Source organism: Gavialis gangeticus, unplaced genomic scaffold, assembly GCF_001723915.1.
Source record: "Gavialis gangeticus isolate Ggan-Ray unplaced genomic scaffold, GavGan_comp1, whole genome shotgun sequence".
Lineage (NCBI taxonomy): Eukaryota > Metazoa > Chordata > Crocodylia > Gavialidae > Gavialis > Gavialis gangeticus.
The window spans coordinates 19,379,339-19,402,365 of NW_017729033.1; the positions used below are offsets into that span (position 1 = coordinate 19,379,339).

Genomic DNA, 23,027 nt, shown 5'->3' on the forward strand with positions numbered 1-23,027 from the left:
GGGGTGCGGGTGGGAGCTGGGTTCCAGGTTCCAGCGTCGCCTGGCGACGGCCGTGCCGCGTTCGGAGGGTTCTAGCGTCGCCTGGATACGGCCGCGCGGCGTTCGGCCGGGGCTGCGCCGCAGTCCTGCCCTCCCTGCAGGGCCGAGCCCTCCTGCAGGCGCTGCCCGGCGGGCGCTGGGTCCTGGAAAACCTGCCCGTTGCCCGGGCGGCGGGACGGCTCCTACCTCCGCCTCGTGGGCTGAGGAGAGCTAAGGGCCTTTGTGCGGGCGGGACAGAGGGTGGCAGGTAACTTGCAGACGCGCTGCTCAGATGCTGTTGCCGCCTGCCGCAAAGGCCATTGATCTGGCGCTGAAGCATCCTCGCTGAGGGCTGGCTAAAGCGGCCATCTCAGCGCTGCCTGGTTTTCTAGCACCCGAGTGCCCCGCATTATGCAGCTTCTTGGTCCTGAAGCAGACCAGGGTAAAGCTGAGCAGTTGCTGCCCCTTACGGATCACCTGCAACCACATCTCCCAGTGCCCAAAATGATGATGCTTTATTAACAAGCACCTTTCTGTTGCTTTGCTTGTGCTGGGCATCTTGCTTAGCCACAAAGCTGTATCCCTTCTGATACTGTCTTGATGGAAAGCCATAGTTGGATACCACGATTTTGGTGCCCGGATTTATCTGCAGGGACTGGCGATGCAGTCAGATCTTGCTTTGAGCTGCAGTTGCAAACCTTAATCCAGAGATCATCTTTCTTTGGTGTTCTTGTGACGTGATGACACTTGCAGGACTGTAGAATTGGAGCAGGTTAAATCTGAGGAGTTCTTCATCAAACGAGCTAACCTTCAAGTTGAAATGTCTAGGTAATTTAAGATGGGGGGTGGGGGATCATAATGCAGCTTATTTTTTATGAGTGGTCTAGTTTTAATGGTGTGTTACTAAATGATGTGAACTGTGTTTATCTTGAAAATGCAAATTGAGCTCTTGTTGATGTAATGCAAATATGCTTTTGTCTGTGATGATTTTTTTTTAATGGGTTTGTGTTCCGAAATCAACACTAAATTCTCTTTTCTGACAGGTATCGTTTATTTCTCTTCCTTATCTCCATAGTAATATGCTTTGTTGTGACCAAGTCCTTGCTGCTGACCTGCTGTTTGCCCATCTTTCTAATGGGTATGAGGTACTACTTCAGTAGAAAAGTTATCCTCAACTATCTCGATTGTGCGCTGCATACGGACATGTCTGATATTGAGCAATATTACATGAAACCACCAGGTGAGTATTAATTCCACGGAGGGAACATTCACCAAATTCTGCTCATAAAAAAAAAATGGCAGTTTAATATTTTTTCTCATGTCAGCAACACTGAAAAATCTGAAGTGGCTAGAATGCAGCCTGAAGGTAATGTATGATTAAAAGAGCAACCCTAATTTTAAGAGGGGTATACAGCCCATGGAGACTACAGGCCCCAGAATACAGGACTCTCAGTTGCAACAGCTTTATTCAGTAGCTGGGATCTTGGGGAGTCGGTGTATCCTGATACTTGTCATCTGCTTGGGCTGCACATTCGTATTGGTGGTTGCTGCAGTCTGTGCTATTTCATGCCAGTTATGTGCATCCCGTATATCAGGCTCTTTGCAAGTTGTCCATGCATCCCACAGTTGACAGCAGCATTCAGGCTGAGGGGTGGGGGGGAGGGGGAGACGGAAGGAATTTTAACAAAAACATATAGAGGAACCCATTTGCATACCACAGTGTTAGGTTTGGGAAACCAGACATTTTAGTTGGTCTGCACATCTTCATGTTTCGTTCGAGAAGAACGTCCAATAAAGCAAGTGTCTGAAGATGCACAAACCAGGTGGGTAAGGGGATATTGTCTGTATGCATTTATATGTAGGTATGTGTAAATATTTGTAACTTTTGCATATTTGTTATTTTATTTGTTATATAATCCTGCTGCAAAAGTATCTGAAACACTCGTTGAAAGTGGGCTGCCACAGGAACTTGTCAAAGAAAAAAGGAAAACCTTTCAAAAGGATTTTGTCAATGTCTGTTGTACAGCTCTGGCAGGAACCGATATATGGGGATATTTGGGTGTCACCTGAAATCGATAATAAAGGCTACTAGGAGAGAAAGGCTAATAATAGCTCATAATTCTTACTGATTATTAGTGCTTTCTAAATCAAAGTAGTTATTGCCACTGTAGCCCTCTCTAATGCTACTGGACATTTTTAGATGATTAACATATAGCACAACAACCAAGCACGTTTCCTTTATTTGTTTCCAACATACATTCTTAAATTCTCTTGCAATTCTATTCTTCCTCTACTTGAAGAACCAAGATGTCTTAAAGCAATTCAAATCTCTCCCATCCAAAGACAGCGTATGGTTTACGTGGATGTTATGCTTAATTTTGTAGCTCAATATCTTTTAGCATTTTAGACATGGGGGGGATTTGGTGTAGTGTGTATCATTAAAAAATTGAAGTTCATTATAATTACTGCCTTTAAAATAAGAGGGCTCTTACTGAAATGTTTTATTAAACTATACTTGTAGTTATAAAGGAAAGGAACTAGTATAGGATCTTGTGCGGTTTTTGTGAAAAATAATCTATAACTCTTCCAGCGTGAAGGGTGTAATGTGATTTGATAAGTGTTTGTAACTTCCATCAATGGTCATGAATTATGTGGCAGAAACTCAAATTATAGATTAAAATAAACATATTTATAGCATTCATATCTACAGAAATGCATTCAAATGAACATAAGAAATTTTAGTAAGCTGCTTTAGGTCAGGAAGGGGAACATAATCCAATTCCGTTGCATTGACACTATGACTGAGAGAGAGCTGACTTGCAGCATTATGCTCTGCTTTTATTTGGTGACATACCAGGCCAAATCCAATTTTGGAATAAGCCAGTGGACTTCCCGGGTGATTCAGTCAGTCGATCAGAATTTAATCAAGGGTAGCTAGGGTTCAGATACGTCAGATTTGTGGTGTCAATGGTGCTTGTTAAAGGTTTCTTCACATTGCAGAAGTATTAGGCAGCTTGGCACAAGTCAGTCTGTGCTGAGGAGAGCACAGACCAAGACTGCAGGTCACAAGACTGAGGGTCTTTGGTAATGGCAGTTCACGTAAGCCTTATCGTACAGTGTAAGGAAGTCTAGAAGGCTCCTACCTCTTCTTCAGTCTGGAGCTTAGAGCTACCTTGCTTCTGTTAGCATGAGAGATGAATTCCCTTTTCAGCTTCAAAGTTGAACGAGGTTGAATTCACTCCTCTCCCAAATCATGCAGCTTTCAGTTTCAGATTCCTTCTTTGCAATATGGACTGTCAAGACAAAGCACTTACCTTCTCAAAAAGGTCTGGAATCTGGTAAGCTTTTTGAGATGTAAAGCCTTGGTGGATGTCTGCAATGTACCAAAACAAATGGGTCATTTTGCCCAACATGCAGACATTATGGCTATATGGCAATTGCCAAGCACACATACATGCTGTATTCCTGATGATGTATAACTGGAACACAAGGAGATGATATCAGTGCTGTCGGATGGAATATTCTGGTTCTCTCGGTTGCTGTTATTGCTACAATATGTACAGCACGAACAGGCAACAGTAGGATTCTGTATACAGAATCAAAACTCGTGGCAGAAGTGATATCTTTTAGTAGAGTAACTAGATATTTGCCAAAAAATGTCTTTTATTTGCAAGTTTTTGGGTACAGGCACCCTTCATCAGGCATAGGAGATTGCAAAGATTGTAAAAGTTCTCCTACGTAGAAATGAAAATTTATATGGATTTTGTAAGGTTTATAAAGAAGTATGTAGATAATTAGTATGCTGCTTTTTATAAAAAGACGTGTGATTTCTCATAAATTTCCCAAGGTCATCAGTCATCTGTGTTATCCACCAGAAGTATTTGCAGCTAAGATTGTAATGAATTATTCAGTTTAAAGTTGGGTTTACATTCCTTTAAATTCCCACAAAAATATTCCTACTTCATCATCAATCTCTTATCACTTTCTCAGCAGGTCTGGAGGACATAGTGTCATTGTAACATCTTGGGCAGAAACAAAAATGGAGTGCCTAGACCTCCACACTAAAATACCAGTGCAGATAAGCATTAAGACTGGGATTCTCAAACGGAGTAGGGTGGTTAATTCCTATTGAATTTAATGGGAGTTGGAACAGGCCCTTAGGGCATGTCTACACGTGGATATTAATGTACTGTAATAAACCCTGCTGTGCTTTTTGCACTGGAGTTTATTGCTCTGGGAAGACCATTTGCACATGTGCCCAGGATCGCAGCACGTTGAGCTGGGTCTGAGCAGCCCCAGCAGGCAGGGGGGCTGCTCTCCCTGGCTCAGTGTGCTGTGGAGGGGCTGGCTGCCTGAGGGTGCTTCAGTGCAGGGCGAGGCATCAGGCAGCCCCCACACTGAAGCACCCTCGTGTCCCAGCCAGCCAGGGCAATGTCTATACATGCACCGCTGAGGAGTTTTTCACTCTGCAGCAGAATAGTCCTTGTATTTACAAGTGCTGTGTTGCTGCAGAGTGAATTAGTTAACTCCAGCCTAATAGGGGTGCACATGTAGAAAACAAGATGTTTACTGCACAGCTAATTAGTCTGATGCACAGTAAACATCTCATGCAGATGTGCCCTTAGATCCCTTGGAAAATCTGTATTTAAGTGCCTGACATTTTAGGGGGCAAGATATGGAGGAAATGGTATTTCTGTAGGGGATTAAGAATGCTTGCTCATTTTTACTTGCAATGACACATGCAAAATGGGGTGGATGGCACGTCTTAAGGTCTAGAACAGGGGGTCCCAAACTTTTTATGCTGCACACTGGCAAATCGCGGACCGAAAGTGACTGCGGACCAGCAGTGACTGGCATGCTGTAGGCAGGCAGCCAACCCTTCCTTCTACTCGGTATAAAAAAGGATTGGCTGCCAGTCTGCAGTATGCTGGTCATTTCCAGACTTCCGGTCCAGCAGCCAACCCTCCTGCAGACCGGCAAGCAACCCTTCACGGCCCAGGGGTTGGGAACCTCTCGTCTAGAACAGTGGTTCTCAACTTTTTAGACTCAAGGCATCCCTCAATTGGCTCGAGGCAGCCCTTGGAAAATGCTAGCTCATTGTTGTCACTCATCTTGTGACTACAGAGTAATACTAGAGCAATTCTGTTGCCAAGAACTCAGAAAGATCACAGCAAGGGAGTATGTTTTAGCGCTGTGGATTCCTATTTGCAATCTGTGGCCAAGTCCACACAACCAGCGGCATGCCTTTGCAGCATGCCAAATAGTAGTGGCGCATATTTTTGCCACTATTTTGTGCCGCAGTGCCCGCCCCTGCCTGTGTGCTTTCCAGTAAGATACATTGTCCTGCTGCTGCATGTGCTGCAGGGGGGTGCTGACTGGGGCACACGGCTGACAGAAGTGATATCTTTTAGTAGCCCTATTTTTGGCAAATATCTAGGTGCTCTACTAAAAGATCACTTCTGCCAGCCCTGTGCCCTAGTCAGCACCCCTCTGCAGAACATGGAGCAGCAGGACAATGTCTCTTACTGCCAGCTAGCCCCTGCACTGATGCACACTGTGCCCCAGGCAGCTGTGGAGGGGCTGGCTGGGGTGCAGTGTGCCTCGAGACAGGAGCAGCCAGCCCAGGGCTCCCTGCTCCCTTGTCTTCACATGTCTCAGCGTGGGGGCTCCACTGCTTAGTGTGCTGCTGGAGAGAGGTGGGGGGAGAAGAGGGCTGGCTAGGGCCCCGGCCATCTGGGGAGTGACACGTGCAGATGTTTACTATCTCTGCACTGAGGCACCCTGTGCCCCGGCCATCTGGGGAGTGACACGTGCAGATGGAGGAGCAGGCAGGCCAGGGCTGCCTGCTCCCCTGTCTCCATGCGCTGTAGAGCCCCCATGCTGAGGCACTCTGCACCCTAGCCAGCTGCTGCCTGGCTGGCTTGGGCACAGTGTGCCTCGAGATTGGGGAGCAGGCGGCCCTGGACTGGCTGCTTCCCTGTCTCCAGGCACATTGCGCCCCAGCCAGCTGATCTGCAGCTTCCTGGGGCTGCACAGTGGAGGCCCTGCACTGAGGCATAAGGAGATGGGAGCAGGCAGCCCGCTCCCCTGTTTGAAGGCATTCTGTGTCCCAGCCAGCTGGGGGGAGGTTGGCTGGGGCACAGGGTGCCTCTGCAGGGGCTCTGCATTTGTCCCAGTGCACACCACTTTGGCATGGTTTGCACTGCTTTTATTTCAGGTTTTTTGTGTTTTGCTACCGGGAAATTCCAGTAGCAAATTTTGCCTCAGTGCTGCAAGTCGGCAGCACTGCACACTGATTAACATGCTACGCTTGCAATTTGTGGCACCGCAAAGAGGTTTTCAGCACCACAAGCCACACATGCCTGACCATCTGGATCCAGCCTCTTGGTTTATGTTGTGAATCATGTTTGCACACCTAACAGTGCTAATTTTGCTTGGCACCCTTGAAAGGATGTCAAGGCACCCTGGTTGAGAATCACGGGTCTAGAATCATAATGCTGATTACACTCCCATTTTGATCTTGACTTTGGGAAGAGAATTCGTTTATTGTTTGTAGTGCATTGGCACCCACGCTTCTGCAGTAATGGCCCTCTTGCATGATGAAATGTACAGACTTTGCATATTTGGCATATGCTTGCAATATATGGCAAAACCTTTCAATGCAAAAATTGTGATCATGGGCAGATGAATAATTCTACTCGTGTAAAAGAAGAGCCTTCCAGTCTAGTAGAACTCACTATGACTTTCATCTGTCTGCTGTATTCCGTGGTAGATGGAAGTTAAACCGGGTCAGCTTATCTTCAATAAAACAGGGTTAGGTAGCTCAGTTTAGCTTCACTGACTGCATGAAAGGAGAGGATAAACTAAACAGTTACCACAGATGAGCAATATTTCTCTCTGCCCTTAAAAACGTTCATCGCCTTTATAGTTATGATAACAAAACTGTTAACGATGCATATGTTGTTCTGACATCAGATTACACAGTTTGCAATCTATAGACCACTTTTATGAGCACCAACAAGACGGGATGTAGTTCCCTGTGGGATTTGGGTGACGAACATAGGTTGCCCTGAACTCACAACTACAGTAAGGAAACTTAGCAAGGCATTTTTGTTGCTGCTTCATGACGTTTGTTGTCAATGCGCATTGCATTCTCAGCATGTGTTGGTGACCTGTGTGTGACTGGCTTGTTGTTTTCCTTTTTGCATTATTTGATCGAATGACTTTCTCTCTGCAACATTAGTTTCAAAATTATCTTCGTCATAGGTTTAAATTTTCTCTGAAGCTTCGCATACCTAGAGGTGGATTATGGATAAACAGGTAATACATTTTTTCAGGATTTAGATTTTGCAGAAGTAGATTTGGCAGCACTCCCAGGTTTTTTTGTCAGTTCTTTCTCCTGCTCCCACCACTTGAAGCCAAAGATCCATCGGGTTCTACATGCACACTTAACCATAAGTGCATAAGCAGTCTGGTTGACTTGAAATCTGACTTGGACTGTAATGGGTTTACTTACATCAGTGGTTCTCAACTGTTTTAGCTTTAACTCTTAGTTTTCACTTGTTTTTTAACTACAGAAAAATATTAGAACAGTTTTTTTTCTGATTCGGAGAGCTCCGAAAGGCCACAACCGGTGACAATGGTTTTTAAAGTTATGGATTCCTATGTGAAATCTCTGGGTTTATCTTGTGAATCATGTTTGCACACAGGGTATGTAGCACCCTGGGTCACCTTTGAAAGAACCTCAAGGTGCCCTGGCATCTCAAGGCCACCACAGCACCCTGGTTGAGTGTCAGACTTTACACGTTTAAGTACTTTGCTGGAGTGGTGCCTTAGTGCATGCAAACAACTTTTTAAAACACCCATATACACTCTGAGTAATATGGCATTTCCAATAAAAATGTGAAACTTTTGAAATGGGCATAACATGCAAATTCTATCATTAACTAAAAATGATGAATTGTGGAAACTATTAGAGAAATGTTCATTGTTAATTGTTAGCAACTTGGACACAACTGGATTAAAGAAATTAATCTTTATTGCCTTTCAGGGAATATTAATGAGCTGAATTTTAGGTATTGATTAACCTTGCATTCCTGAGTAGATAAAAGGAGAGGTTATTTGCATTGTTGTTAGAAATGTTCTCAATCTCGTGTTGGGACATGCAGGGCCTGTGGTGTAAATTCTTTTTAAATCAGGTGTTGTAGTGGTAAGAAACTAATTTGCAGCATAGTCCTGTCTCTTGTATTTCTTACTGTAGCTGAGATATGTACAAAAAAACCTCCAGCTGTGCACTACTTTTATGGTACAACAGTTTTGTTGCCTAATCAATTATACAGTGTCTCTCTAAGCTTCTGTCACAATGTTGTTTTGTGCATTTTTGCAGTGGCTCGTATATTAGACTGAAAGAGTCGTCAGGGATTGAGATCTTAAACTGCAAAAAACTGTGGAAAAAGAAGTAATCACAACTGATATAAAATGGTTGGTTTTAAGATGAGTAGATTTAGACTTTCTTTCTCTCTGGATTTGAATTCTGGATTAAGTGCGTTTAATCTGAAGTTTATTTTGGATACTTAGGGCCTTTCTTCACACACAGTTTCCCCCAATGTAACAAGGCATATCTTAAACAGATTTTAGTTACAGATGCGAATGCACTCTTTCAATTAAACAAAGCTTACTTTAGATTAATTTACATTAAAGTGGAAGAGGTTTAATCTAAACTACAGTAAGGTACTGTTTTGATGCAGGAGTTTATACTGGCTCATCTAACTCAGTTCAGTTAAACTGGTTTCACTATTCAGTCGCAGATGTCTAGCTACACCGAGGTAAATCTAGAGGAGCTTCAGTCAGATGAACGTGGGTTGGGTTTCGCTTTTGGGTTAGAGCCAATGGGATCATCGGCTCCCTCTCATAGGATTACCTGTTGATCTGAAAGAAAGACTTACCCCTGTAACTCCAGGGGACAGTTTCAGGCTGGGAATCTTGAGTCAAGGAAGGTGTTTCCTGGTAACTGTGAATCAGGCATCCAAACCCTGCAGGAAAGTGGGTGGATGACAAATGCCTCCAGCACTTCCTGTTGGCTACCCCACTCGTTGTCCTCAGTCCTACTCGTAGGTCCCTAACTCTCTCTGTGCATGGTACAGGTTGCTCAGGAGTCCAACTCAAGGCTACAAAGCATCATGGCACGCTAGTGCCCTTGTGGATCAGGGCTTTCTTCCTGATCTCTGGGAGTTCAGAGCTGGGTCCTCTCATTCCAAATGAAGGGCCCTATCCTGGAAACATTTGCACGTGCAGGTATCCCTGTTGAATTCACTGGAGCTGCTTGGAGGGAGAAGGCTTTGAAGGATCAGGTTCCATAGTGGATAAGCTGTATTTCAGTAAGTGAGTCTTTTTGTATTGGGGATTTAAATCCTTTGAAATATTTTGATGCACTGACAATATTTGCCTGTCACAGGAGATGGAAGTAGTGACGTTAGTAGCTGGAGATGCTTGACACTTCCCATTTAGTTGCTGATAACTCTCCCATACTTGGAGAATATGAGCCCCAACATTTTGTCTGGCCTAGCCTGGTTGAATTTGTTTGACAGATTTCAGCCAAAATTGTTCCGCTATTTCCTGGAATGAGATACGGTACAAATGTGTTTTGCCCACATTGAAAATTGGTTGCAGGTTTCTTTTTCTGCTTTTTTTAAAATTGTGATGTAAAATGTTCTGATGTGTTAGAGGATAACTGCCACAGTCATCACACCTAAAACTTTGGCTGCCCTCTTGATGTTCAGAAATAAACTCTGACATGGGGATTGAAACACGGTAAAATTTGAAGTTGTCTGCTAGGCAATAAAGCCAATAGATATATTGGTGGTCTTCAGGAACGTGACTGAGTACATGCAAGCTGGGCAAACATGAATGAGCTGTATTCTTAAGCTTGCCTGTTCCATTTTTATTTGCAGACTGAGTATTAAAGTACGTAAACCCCTTCTCCTGGATATGTGCATCCATAAGCCAAAAGTAGATCTCCCTTTATGATCCACCAGCTTGGATGACTTTCCATGTCAAAAATAGATCAATTAGATTAAATAGATACCTTTATAATACGCTTTCTAGTGTAATATCACCTATTTTTCAGTGTCATTAGGAAATCTGAATTAAAACACTTATAGTCTTTACATCTCCATCTATCCGTATACATACAAATATAAACATCTATGGCTATAGGGAGATAATTGAATAGATTGTAACCATGTAACTTTTTTCTTACCTTTTATAACAAAAGATAGATGCAACAGTAGATGAGCTTCTTGGATAAATTAGTAGTGGGATGGGTTGGATATGATGTTTTTAAAGTGATGATGAGCCATATACGTTGGTATTCCAAAGTTTTAAATACCCCCAGCATGTATATCATTAATTTGCAACACCAGAGGTGACAAGTGGTATAAATTAGACATCAGCATAATGAATCTGGCAAAACATCCAAACTCAGTAGACTTACGGACATTAACATGAAAATGGGTTTTTGGTTGTAGCTGTGTTGATCTAAGGACATGGGCAAGGTTCTTTGGGTAGATGTGATATCTTTTATTAGACCAACTGAGAACTTTTTTCCAACTACTCATTTGATCTAATAAAAGATATCACATCTACCTAAAGAACCTTGCCTGCCTTAATGTGAAAATGGCATTTTTCCCCATTTTTGTTTTTATTGGGCTTAGAGTAATTAAAACACTTTTTTTTTTTCTAAGAATTTTTTGATGTTTCGGCTTTGTCCAGTGCATATTGTTAAATGCCCTGGAATGGGGATATGGACGTATTGCCACGAGCATGAAGTTGACTAATTAGTACTTTCTTTCAGCACTGCTTTCCTCTTCTCACCTGCTATCCTAGTGGTAAGATCTTTTAAGAAAAACTGTCATCTCAGGTTTAGGCTCCTGGGCGAAGATTTTCAAAAATAGTCAGACTTGGGCAGCTGTATACATGGCAAGGGTTTCAAAAGTACTGAGCACTTTTGTTGAGACAGATTGCTGGATTTGGGAATATAAATTTGGGCTCCTAGATAGGCTTGGGGAAAAATTATTCCCCCTAAGAGCTAGATTTTCAAAAGTATTTAGGTTTCTAAAGATGCAAATAGGCACCAAGAGCAGTTGCATCTATTAAAGTACTTAAGCACCCACAAGTTGGATGCTGCAGCACCTGACTTCTAGGTGCCTGGCCCCTGGAGCAGTTTCCAAAGCCTCAGAAGAACAAAGCAAAAAGCCACACAGAACTAGCCACGGAGAAACACTGTACATCGAAAGTAAGGAGCAGTTCAGGAGAGACAAAGTTTTGAGGTGAAGGTGGGTATGCATCATGGGTCAGCTTTGAGCCCATTCCTGTTTGCAGGCATGATGGATGTGCTTACTGAACAAATGAGGAGGAGGCCACCCTGGAATGTGATGTTTGCGGATGACGTGATCATTTGCACTGAGAGTTTAGAGGAAGTGCAGGCTGGATCGGACCAATGGAGAGCTTTGCTAGAAGGAAGAGAAATGAAGATTAGTTGATCCAAAATGGAATTTAAGCACTGTGATTTATCTGAGGTACCTGATGTTGGAAATGTGATAATGGAAGAGAAACATGTTCGCAAAATTGACAAGTTCAAGTATCGGGTGTCGGCCTTTCAGCAGAATGCAGAGTTAGATGAAGAGCTGAACCCCATCGCATGACAGCAGGGTGGACACGCTGGGAACTGGCGGCAGGAGAGTATCAGTGAAGCTAAAGATGAAAGTCTAAAAGATGTATGTCCAGCGCTGTTGTGCGGAGTGGAGACGTGGCCCCTGAAGAAAACTCAAGAAAGGAAACTGAATGCAATGGGTGTAAGAACGCTTTGATGAATATGTGGAGTGATGATGATGGATAAAGTGAGGAATACTTGCCCCAGAGGACTGGTGAAGGTAGTGGAGGAAAGTAAAAATGAGATGACCGGCATGGTATGGGCATGTTCAAAGGAGTCGGGAAGAATACATGGGAAGGGAAGTTACTGGAATGGTGCTACCAGGGAGAAGGGGAAGAAGACTGAAGATGAGATGGGGAGAGAGAGTGGAGAAGGACCCGAGAGAGAAGGAGCTGAAAGAAGAAAATATGCACGAGGGAAGCCGGTGGAGAATCAGGATCTGCAACATGACCCTGTTTAGACGGGGCAAGCAAGGGAAGAAAAAGAAGTGTTGCTACAGGATCGTGCAGATCTAACAGTTGGTGTAACAGCTGATGGTGCCCTTGAGTGACACCTCCCCTTCCCCTTTAAAGCAGTTGTAAGGTACATGTGTCTACAGCCACTGTTACTTTTGGAAAAAAACAACCACTGTATGAAATGCTACCTGCTCTCTGTGGTTATCCTCCAACACACACTTTTTTGTGTTGCGGTGTTGGAGGCCTTTTTAAAAATCATACTAGATGCATATTTTGTGCAGCATTGCTAAGCGTAACCCTGCTCTTATACTGAGGAGACCATAGAGGGTTATCTGGTTCTGTAGCTAGCAGACAGTGTGAAGTTTTTCTTGTGTGTGGTTTTTTAAGCCCTACGAAATGAAGTGGGAAGGTCCATCAGGAGAGTGCTCGGCTCCTGACTCCCCCCAGGCACAGATGGGGTAAACAACACTGGGACTGGGGGGGGGAAGATGTGGGAGGGAAGCAGTGCCGGGACGGGGGGAGGTGTGGGGAAGCAGTGCCAGGGGCCTGGCGGGGGAGGGAGAGAGAGACATGAGGGGGAAGCAGGACTGCGGACCTGAAGGTGGGGGGTGGGGAGGGAATTGTAAGAGGGGAGGAGCGCCAGTCCCCAGCGCTGCCTCCCCCTGTGTTTCCCCCGGGCATCGCCCCAAGCTGGGTGCAGTCCTGAGCTCCACACGGCTGGGAGCTGTCCCCCACTCCCAGACAATGCCTCCCTTCCCCCACCCCACCAGAGCCCAGGCCTCACTCCAGTCCCCCTTGCCAGTCTGGAGCCGGCACCCAGGGGAGTGTGGCTCCTGCAGGGGGGCAGGAACACCCTTGGACTGAACTGCTCTCGTTGGGAGCAGATTTGCTCCTGACAAGGGCACGTGTGTCGACGTACACTTGGGGGCACTTCAGTGAGCATTAATTGCATATGTAGATGTGCCTTGTATGTGCAATCATAGGCTTTTTTGCTAAGCACTGGCAGCTGTGGTGTTGATTATAGCTTTGTTACATTACAATAGTCTGCCAGTAATTGGATCACCAATAAATATCGCGTAGAATCAGAACAATAACTACTGTATTGGTAGTGACTTCAGGATAAATCGTTATTCATTTTCCGACTGATCTTCTACCTGTTCTTTCCTCCAACTAATAACTTCCTGATTATACACTGAAAATATGTCCCACTTTATGCTATGGGTCACTTGCGTGTCTCAATTCTAGAATCTGTTAAGCTTTCTTGTGGTATTTTCCAGCGAGTTTCTTTGGTTTAGTTCTTAGATTTCCATAATGATGGTGTTTCCTTCCAACATTTCCTTAGGCTCCATAGGCTTCTCTCTATTATGGAAGTTTCCTGAAAAATACATTTCCCTTTAATTTCATCCTCTTACTAAATGCCATAAATAATACCTTCCCCGCCTTAGACTTCATACTTGAGGGTGCTTCTCAAAACTTTTATGTAGGGAACAAAAGCATCCAGAGATGCAACTGTTGCCATTCTGAAAATGTGAACAATTCGTCATGCCGCAAAATCAAACGTGTTTGTAATGCAAAGCCAAGAGGTCTAGAAGGAATTAAAACCCACATTCTTTGAAGCATAAATCAGCTGCTAATAAATGGCTTAGGAAACCAGTTTGCTCGCCTAGCAGCTAGCCTCTTAAACCTTTCAGTAAAGCATTTGAGTTATGTGGACCAGTGATCTGATCCAGTCTGGTAGTTCTCTGAGAATTACGGTCAGAACTAAGAAGAGAGTAAGAGGGCACGTCTACATGTGCCATGGTCGCATGAATAAACCGCGGAGCTTATTGCTCTGCAGTTTATTGCTCCCAGGAAGCTCCTGGGCCTGTTGGTGATATGTATGCCAGACTGCAGCACATTGAACTGGGCTGGAGCAGTCCTGGCGGGCAGGGAGTCCAAGGGGTCAGTCTTCCAGCCTGGGCCTGCTCCAGCTAGGCTCAGTGTGCTGCAAAGTGGCTGCTGGGGCATGAGGATGCCTCGGAGCAGGGCTAGCCAGCAGTCAGACCCCCACCCCGCTTTGTGCACCAGGCAGCCAGCTCAGTGTCTACAGATACACTGCTGCACGCTAATAAACTCTGCCTCAGGGTAGTACTTGTAAACTACCCTGCTGCAGAGTTTTTTTTCTGTTTTGTGCTCCCTAATAAGGGTGCACATGTAGACACCGAGACCTTTACTGTGCAGTTAATTAGTCACCTGTACAGTAAATGCTTCATGTAGATGCACCCAGAATAATGTAAATTACTGCTCCAGGCAAGAGTGATGAACAGATGTATGAATTACTTGTCAGGTCAGGGTGTCCAGTCCAAGTACTTACTATCCTGGACCATTCTTGGTTCATAAAATGGTGGCTAATGGCAGCATGGCCAGAGGGCAGTAGGGTGTGGGTGTGTGCACATGTGCACACACTTTGTGAGTTGGTCCTACATGAAACAAACTAATGTGAGAACCACTGCATAACTCCTCCAGTGGAGTTCTGGGGAAGATTTGGGATATATCCTTTTTACCAAGATTTAAGTCATTTAAAATATAAAATGACCTAAGGGAAATTTTTCATATTGCGAACAGTTGTGGAACACCTGCCATTTGCAGGTACTAATCCAGGGGTGGGCAATTATTTTGGGTGGAGGGCTGCTTAATGAGTTGTGATGAGCTGTCAAAGGCGTCACGGGTACCCCCGCCCCTTGACTGTTGCCTCGCCCCCTTGTCACCATCTTAGGACATGAAGTTCCACCCCCTGACCTTTGCCACCAGAAGTCCCTCTCCTTGCCCCCCCCCCAAAATGCTTCTTTTGGGGGGGGTGTCATTTTAGAACCAGAAAAAACCAAATCATACATTAAAAGTCAAACACTTGCTAGAACATATTTTAATTTGATGACAAAAATATGTTTGTCATGATTTGTGTTTGCACACTGTATACACAGGTGATTGCATAATAACTCAAAAATAAAGTCTTAGTCTTATATATTGTGTGTGCATGGTGGGGTGTGGGTGTGCATGGTGGGGTTTGTGAAGGGGTGTGGCTGTGTGTGGGGGGCATAAGTTATGCTGGGGTGGGTTGTGGGGGCAGGATGTGGGTTTGTGGGGGATGGGTACCCCATGGTGCAGCAGTAGGCGGGGTGCTTAGGGCACTAGAGCCCGGCGAAGTGCAGCTATGGCCAGGGTTGCACATAGCAGCGCGGGGTGCAGCCTCCTGTATCGCCAGCACTCCCTGCCATTCACACACAGCCCCTGCACTCACCAGGCACAGGAGGGAAGCCCCACACTCTGGAGTCGACCGGCTTCCTCGCCCCACAGGGTAAGCGCCTGGGACTTCCCTCCCCTGTTGCACAGCCACTGGGGGAAGGTAACTGGCTCCAGCGCCTGGGGCTTGCCTCCCATGCTCGGTGGGTTGCAGGGGCTGCACGCGAGTGGCAGGGAGCCTCGTTGCAATGTGTAGCGCTGGCCGGAGCAATGCCGTGCTGGGCGCTAGCACCCCGAGTGCTCCTGCCTGCTGCTGCCACAGCCTCCAGGGCTGCCCTCCCATGGGGGCTGTATAGAGGGGTCCCCACACCCTGCCCACCCTCCTCACACCCACATCCTGTGTACCCAAGCTCTGCACTGCTGCTGCCCCCCTGGGTGCAGGCTCTGCACCCCAGCTCCAGCTCCATACTCCCACCCAGCTGCAGCCCTGCCCCTGCTGCTTTCCTACCTGCTGCCAGGAGCCGGCAGGAGACTGGGGAAGCGGCGCCGGTCCCAGGGGCTGCAAGAGTGGCAGCAGAAGCTGTGCTGGTTGGGCTGGGCCCTTGCTCCCATGAGGGTGGGAGTGAGGTGCGATAGGGTATGTTTGGGGCTGTGTGTACACATGGGTGCCTCACTCCCACCCTCGTGGGCAGAAGGGCTGGGTGGGATGCAGAAGGGTTGGGGAGTGCCGCAGGCCAGATGCAAATGCTTTGCAGGGCCAGATCCAGCCTGCGGGCCATACTTTACCTGCCCCTGTACGAATCCATCAAAATACTAACAGGCTTAAAGGTGCATGGTTAAAGAGCAAACCATTCAGAAAATAAGTAGGGATGTGAATGGTTAAACGTTTAACTGTTTACGTATTGATAACCAGTAATACTGGTTATTATTTAGCATGGGGGCAGGGAGCAATCTGGCAGGGAAGGGAAGCAACACAGTGCCCCTGAAGGCAGCAGGGCAGGCAGGAGGGAGGAGGAGAAGCGGGGACTGGTATCTAGTACAGTGGGGAAGCTGTGAGGGGCCCAGTCGTCCCTGTGGCAGTGCAGCCCCAGCCCCTTCTCCGCTGCGTGCAACAAGCTGGGCCTGGGCTCCGCACACCCTGGTGCAACCACGTGCAGCCCTTTCCCCTGGGCAGGTAGCACTAGTGGCAGCAGCAGGTGAGGGCCTTTCCCAGTTAATTGTTATCAGTTAACCATTATCAGCTAACCGTTTAACCAATAACATTAGGGGGTACTCAATTATATCATCATTTACATTGCTAAAAATATGCCTGATACTTAGTTATTCTGTACTCATGTGCAGTTTACTGGCCCTCCTCAAATGCTCCATGAATGTAACTGTAATAGTACCAGAATTTGTTACATCTTTGGTTATAGCGTTTTTAAAAATGCTGTGAAAGAGAAAACCAAGGAAGGCTGTTATGTTAAGGGAAGGGTGATTAATAAGAGTTCGGGTATAAGGAATACAGTGTGCAAACTATTTAAATGATGTATTGTTAAAAAGTTTTGTCAGTGTTCTGTTTGCAGTGGCAATCCCATGTGCTTAATGGCTAGGGGAAAGACGCGTCTGGTTTTGTTTCACAAAATGCAGATGCTCAGAGAATCGCGCGCAACTGTGTCTTTCCGTCTTCTGGCTTTCATGTAGGAATAAGGCACAGAAGTTCTAAGCTGCTTTTCTTATCGGAGCTCTGAACAACATCAAAGCATCTGAACAATTTCTTACAAAGTGAATGTGTTTTTTCATGGGTAACTTGAAGAGACAAAGAGGATTTTTATGAAATGTTCTGAAAAATATTCATTTCAGAGTTGAGATTGAAGTATGAGAAATTTTAGCTTCCAGACCTCAATTGAGCAAAGCATGTATAGGCTTGCTTAACTTAATCACATGCTTAAATCCAGTTGTTTCTGGGGAGCTAAGCACCTGCTTAAGTGCCTCTTTGAATAGGCATGGGATTACTTCTGACCTTTAAAATAGGCTTCCCCTTAAGAGCATTGCCGAGTCAAGGCCAAAATCTGCAGGCGTTTTCCATTTTTTTTGGACGGTCTGTGACAAATGGAAGATTTGACAAGAAATCTCATCTCTGTGTGAACTATTCACAGCATTTTTACTGTGTGCTGAAATAACCATATCTTGATGGCTCTGCTGGGTGTTCTTACTGGATGCCCTGAGATGAGTTTATTATCTCTTTAGGGAAAACACAGGCACTGGTGCACCAGAAGAGATGATTGTTCCAGCTTGTCCCGTATCTTGTCCTCTGACTGTGACTCGTCGGTGGTGTTCATTCTGCCACGATGAAGCATCAGGAGGCATCATGGCATCGAAGCATGTTTCGGGGCAAGGTGAAGCTCTCTGATTGCCCCTGACCAAAAAGGCAGTGCTACAGGTGGGTCTGGGAGAGTCCTCCAGACCCCAAGCACTATACTATTTTTGCTCAGATTGATGAAGATTAGTTTTTCTCTGAGCTAAAGTAACTGCCGATGCAAATCTCATTCAGGAGTGTAATCCTCTTTCAGTTCTTGCTAAACTACCAGCCTTGGCTGGCCTGGGAATAGAAATTTCACAGATTGATTATACTTTGATTTAAGTCTCCCGTTCTGTGGTGCATCCTCTTGTGTTGGGTGCCACGCTAAGGTATGAGGCATTGGCTGTTCCCTGTGCCACTTCAGTTGTTTTCTGTACCTCTTTCAAATCCTCACATAGCTTGATTGATCTTTAACCTGAGGGCACAACTAATGGAAACCTGGCAATATGCAGTTTGTTTGTGGATGCTTGTCCATAAACACCAGCAGAAAGTTGTGAATAAGTTGAATTAGATTTATTCACTGACCTCTTGACCAGAACAGCTTGGTCCAGTAATTTGAACATGTGGCAAAGCAGTTGTTCTCATTTTTATGTATGGAGATTAACATGTGTAATTTTCATTTAGAGTTAATGCATGATACAGCCTGGCCTGTGCCCAGCCTGACAGATGTTCCTGTGCTTATGGAAGCAGAATTCTCTTTTGAAACCAGAATTAAATAAATAGGCTTTTTTTTTTGCCTGTCCTCAGAGGGATGCACCAAGAATGAATTTGGCCTCGTGTTCAAAGAAAAGTACAGAAGCAATGATTCATGCCCATGCCTGGTTCTCCGCTGCACTACATCAGTCTTGCACTGTCTTCACTCTGTTGGCTCCATGGGAGTTACACCAGAGTAATGTGGAGGTGACTCAGGCCTGCACTTTTCAGAAAGCTGGTTCAGTGGCTCCTTGATATTCTCTGGTGCCATTGCAGAGATGGAGACAGAAATGCTTGATGATGAAAGACGGTTTTTTGCTTACGTGAGTTACAGAATCCATTAATGCCATAACAATGCATGGGATGCATTCATAACATAATGCAGTGATGCTTCACTGCATGATTGATACTGTAATGCTCCTATTCTTAAGTTGTTGAGAAAACATACTGGGCTAAATTCAGCTTCATACTAAGTAGATGCATCATCTCTAAGGTAGTCGTATATCAGGGCTGCATTTGGCAGTGCATTAGGTTTGAATGTAACAATCCCCCCCAGAGACTAAATGTTTACAGTGAATCCAGGGAAGTAGGGGGACTGCTGTTAAGAGGGGTTGGATTACAGCTAAGAGCTGAGATATCAGCATGGCTGGGAGGGGATAACCAAGGAAGGATGTTACAGGTAACAAATTGCCTTTATAGTAGTCTCTCCTTCAGATCTTGGGTATTCTCCCAGTGATACTAGTCAAACTATGTCCAGCAGTGTAACTGGGAGTTCTTAGCAGGCCCCGACAGCCTGCTCATCAGAAGTGCTGACCACTCCCAAGTCCCAGGAAAGCCAACAAGTGCAGGTGCTCAGCACCTTCAAGAGTGAGGTTTTGAGAGGCCTGGGTTTGCAGCTGGATGTGAGGCAATAGATGTGGCAGTGCTCCTGTGTTACTTGTTTTATTTCTATATATCATCACTAAGTGAGCGCCACGTGCTGTAATTAAGGCTTGCACAGCCTGCCCCTTTTCTCTGAGGCCTGGCAGCTGTGGTCTCCCGGGATTTTTGTTTTCCGTGCTTCTGTCATGATTTAAGTTATTATTGGGGGTTGTTTCAGCATGCTTAGCCAATCTCAGCCCTATCTTCTGCAATAGCTTATTCATCAGTGAAGCACGCTTAATGTACTTGGCTGCATGCATCATTGCCAGCTTGTTTGCTCCACAGTGGTACAGGGACTTAAGAATGGAGGATCTGTGACATAAAGGATCCTCAAGTATTTGCACCAGAATGGAAGTAGGGGACTTGCGGAGCAGTCAGACTGGGGGACAGGGAGCAGCTGCCAAAGGAGGTGTCAACTGGCATGACCAGGAACCCCAGCCCTTCAGCCACTGCCAAATTCAGAGCCTTGTGCCCTCACTTGCCGCATAAAACTGGCAGCTGCAAAGCAATGGAAGTGGTAGCCTGGTTCTTGGTGATGACATCTCTATTGCAGCAGTATCCTGTCCCTGCTCTACTCTGCACTCAGTGTCCCCAAGCCTTCACCCTGTCGCTTCAGGATGCAATCAGGTATGCCTCTAGGAGATGGGGATCAGAGTGGCACTTGGGGAGGAACATCTGGCTCATCATGGTGTTTTCCACCTTTCCACCAGCATCAGTTTCGTCTTTCCCATGTTCAGCTCATGCCATCCACTCTTTACTAGGCAAAGAGCCTTGTGGTGCCATCTTTATGAGACCGTTGATTTGTTGTAGAGCTGATAGCTGTGTTTCACTTCCTCCAAGTGAGATATAGCTGTTGAAGTGGAGGTAGGGCAGTACTGATCTTTGCAATCACTACAAAGGCAAAGGCCCTTGGGAGGAGAAGTAGCTGACTAAAAATTTTCAGATTGTAGCATGAGAGGAATGATATGACCCATTCTAGGATCAGTGGACAGAAGGCACTGAAAAACAAGTCCAGCTATATGCTCTTCCAAGTGCATTTCAGCAGACCCACCTTCATGTTAGATGGTACTGCAGATACAGGCGTGACTCTACAATGTGAAAAGGGCAAGCTATAGGGCATAGCTGATTTTAATCATCAGCCTAATTAATGATTGTGTTCCATAGGTAATGTGTGTATAGAGAGGAGTTGTTGGAGTCCTGAGCTATAGGGCCAGAAACTAAGATGTGGGGGGATGTGGGCACGCTAGAAGGGAGGAATAGGCTACAATCGGACCTAGGTTACAGGACTGGGCGGATGAGAACAGGATGGGATTCAGCACTGACAAGTGCAAGGTGCTGCACCTGGGGAGGAAGAACCGGCACCATACCTACAGGCTGGGGAAGTCCCTTCTCATCAGTGCAGAGGCAGAAAAGGATCTTGGAGTCATCATTGACTCCAAGATGAACATGGGCCGGCAGTGTGGGGAGGCAGTCAGGAAGGCCAACCGTACCTTGTCATGCATCCACAGATGCATCTCGAGCAGGTCCAAGGAAGTGATCCTCCCCCTCTATGCGGCACTGGTCAGGCCGCAGCTGGAGTACTGCGTCCAGTTCTGGGCGCTGCACTTCAGGAGGGATGTGGACAACATGGAGTGGGCCCAGAGGAGGGCCACTCGCATAGTCATAGGGCCTGCCCTGCTGCCCCCTGAGGAGAGGCTACGGGACCTGAGCCTAAGAGAAGGCTAAGGGGGGATCTTGTGGCCTGTTACAAACTAGTCAGAGGGGACCAGCAGGCACTGGGGGAGTCCCTGGTCCCCCGAGCACTACCAGGAGTGACCAGGAATAACGGTCACAAGCTGGCAGAGGGTAGATTTAGGCTAGATATCAGGAGGCGCTACTTCATGGTTAGGGTGGCTAGGATCTAGAACCAACTTCCAAGAGAAGTGGTGCTGGCTCCTACCCTGGGGGTTTTTAAGCGGAGGCTGGATGAACACCTTGCTGGGGTCGTTTGACCCCAGTAATCTTTCCTGCCATGGCAGGGGGTCGGACTAGATGATCTGCTCAGGTCCCTTCCAACCCTAGAAACTATGAAACTATGAAATAGAAAAAAAATACTCATTTCCTGGTTTGACAACTGCTGCATATGGACTGACTTTTATTTTATAATTTCTACTGAGTCTTTGCCTTGAGACTCTTCTTATTTCTTTTTTCTGTGTCCTTTGAGTAGTACCTCCTTCAGGATGGTATCACAGAAGATCTAATTCCCCCTCACCCATGGAGCTGTCTCCAGTGGATTATTAGTAAAACAGGGACCTGAAGGTGGGAAACATCTTATCATGTCGTCTCTTACTAGAAAGGCAGCATTCTCCTTTCATTTGGCATTTTTGCCTGAAAGCAAGCAAGTTAGAATACAGTGCATGTGGTTTGCATTTGTTTTTTAGATTTAACAAAATATAGCAAATTCTCTCTCCCCCCAGTGGGTCATTAGGCATAATGTCTAACAAAATCCCTGACATGTACAAGAAAGAGTTAGAAGGAAACTAAATACCAGTTAAGTTAAATAGTGAGATAAAGGCTATTCTGGTCAGGGTTCTTCTCTCTGTAACTATGCAAATCTCTGTTAATAATGATTATTGTTCACCTAGCCTTTGTTGCTACAGTAGGTAAGAGCCCAATTCAAAGCAGGTTGAAGTTAATGGAAATCTTCCTCTTTAACTTATTGGTGGGGGAGTAAAAATTATAAATTCATAACGTGCCATATGTGAACTTCAGTTTCATGGTGTGTCTCCTGGCTGTGCCTCCTTCTCTTATTCACTCAAATTCAAGTATCTTGTTGCACATTTTTGTTTTCAGAGCTGACAAGGTACCACGAATGACATAACTGACATCCAGTTAAATGAGGCCAACAGCAAAACATGCTGGGGGCCTTCCTTTGCCTTCCTTAAAGTCACTTAGCAGAGAGAGGTAATTATCCAGATAGTCTGAAGTCAGTCAGGGCAGGGTGGTATCTTAGGGCATTTATCCACATAACCTGTCCATCCCGCGACACACCGGAGATCCTCTGCTTCGGAGCAGGTTTGATTAATCAAGTCTGCCCTGTACGCGAGCTGATGCAAACTGCGCTGCACCGCATGCAGTTGTGTAAGTGGTGAAACGCGCGTCGGTGTACAGAAAATGGCGGTGTTGTGCTTTTAAACTAAAGCACGTTCAATGTGTTTTCATTCAAATGCACACATTTTCGAAGCACCGATATGTTTTTTGCCACTTAGACAGCTGCATGCACCACAGTGCCAGGGGCCTTTCAGAGCGCCCACTGCTGCAGCGCGTGCCATGTGTACAAATGCCTTTAGAGACTAAATGTTTCAGAGAGGAATGTGCTGTCTGGGGCAACATCCTACTTTGTTGGACGTTGTGAATGGACTTCTAGAAAGCAAGATCCCTAAATGGTAGGGAATTTTAATATGAAAGATAAGGAGCACGCTAGTTAACATGCTCCAGTAGACTTGATCAATCAAGTCTGCTCCGATGCGCTGTAATTACAGCATGTTGTAGAAGCCCCCCGTGCATGTACAGGCACCCTAAGGTGCCGCCACCTGCCTCAAGTCAGTCATGGAAGCCATTGTGGTCTGTGGAAACAGAATTAGAGTTCTGGTGTTAACTCTGTTCGTAGGCCTAATGTTCATTCTGTTGT

General features: G+C 45.7%; 1 protein-coding gene across 2 annotated transcripts in view; it reads left to right on the plus strand.

Moving 5' to 3' along the window:
• The first annotated feature begins 315 nt into the window (after positions 1-315).
• NAT8L (N-acetyltransferase 8 like) overlaps positions 316-23,027 on the plus strand; it is a 55,785-nt gene continuing 33,073 nt past the window's right edge. The window contains exons 1-2 of one of the 2 annotated variants that reach the window (XM_019526272.1): positions 316-846; positions 1,094-1,258. In XM_019526272.1, coding sequence (XP_019381817.1) covers positions 1,153-1,258 — 106 coding nt within the window. In that variant the 5' untranslated portion in view covers positions 316-846; positions 1,094-1,152. Of the gene's footprint in view, positions 847-1,093; positions 1,259-23,027 lie in introns of those variants that run through there. The other variant, XR_002099259.1, reaches the window with a different exon arrangement.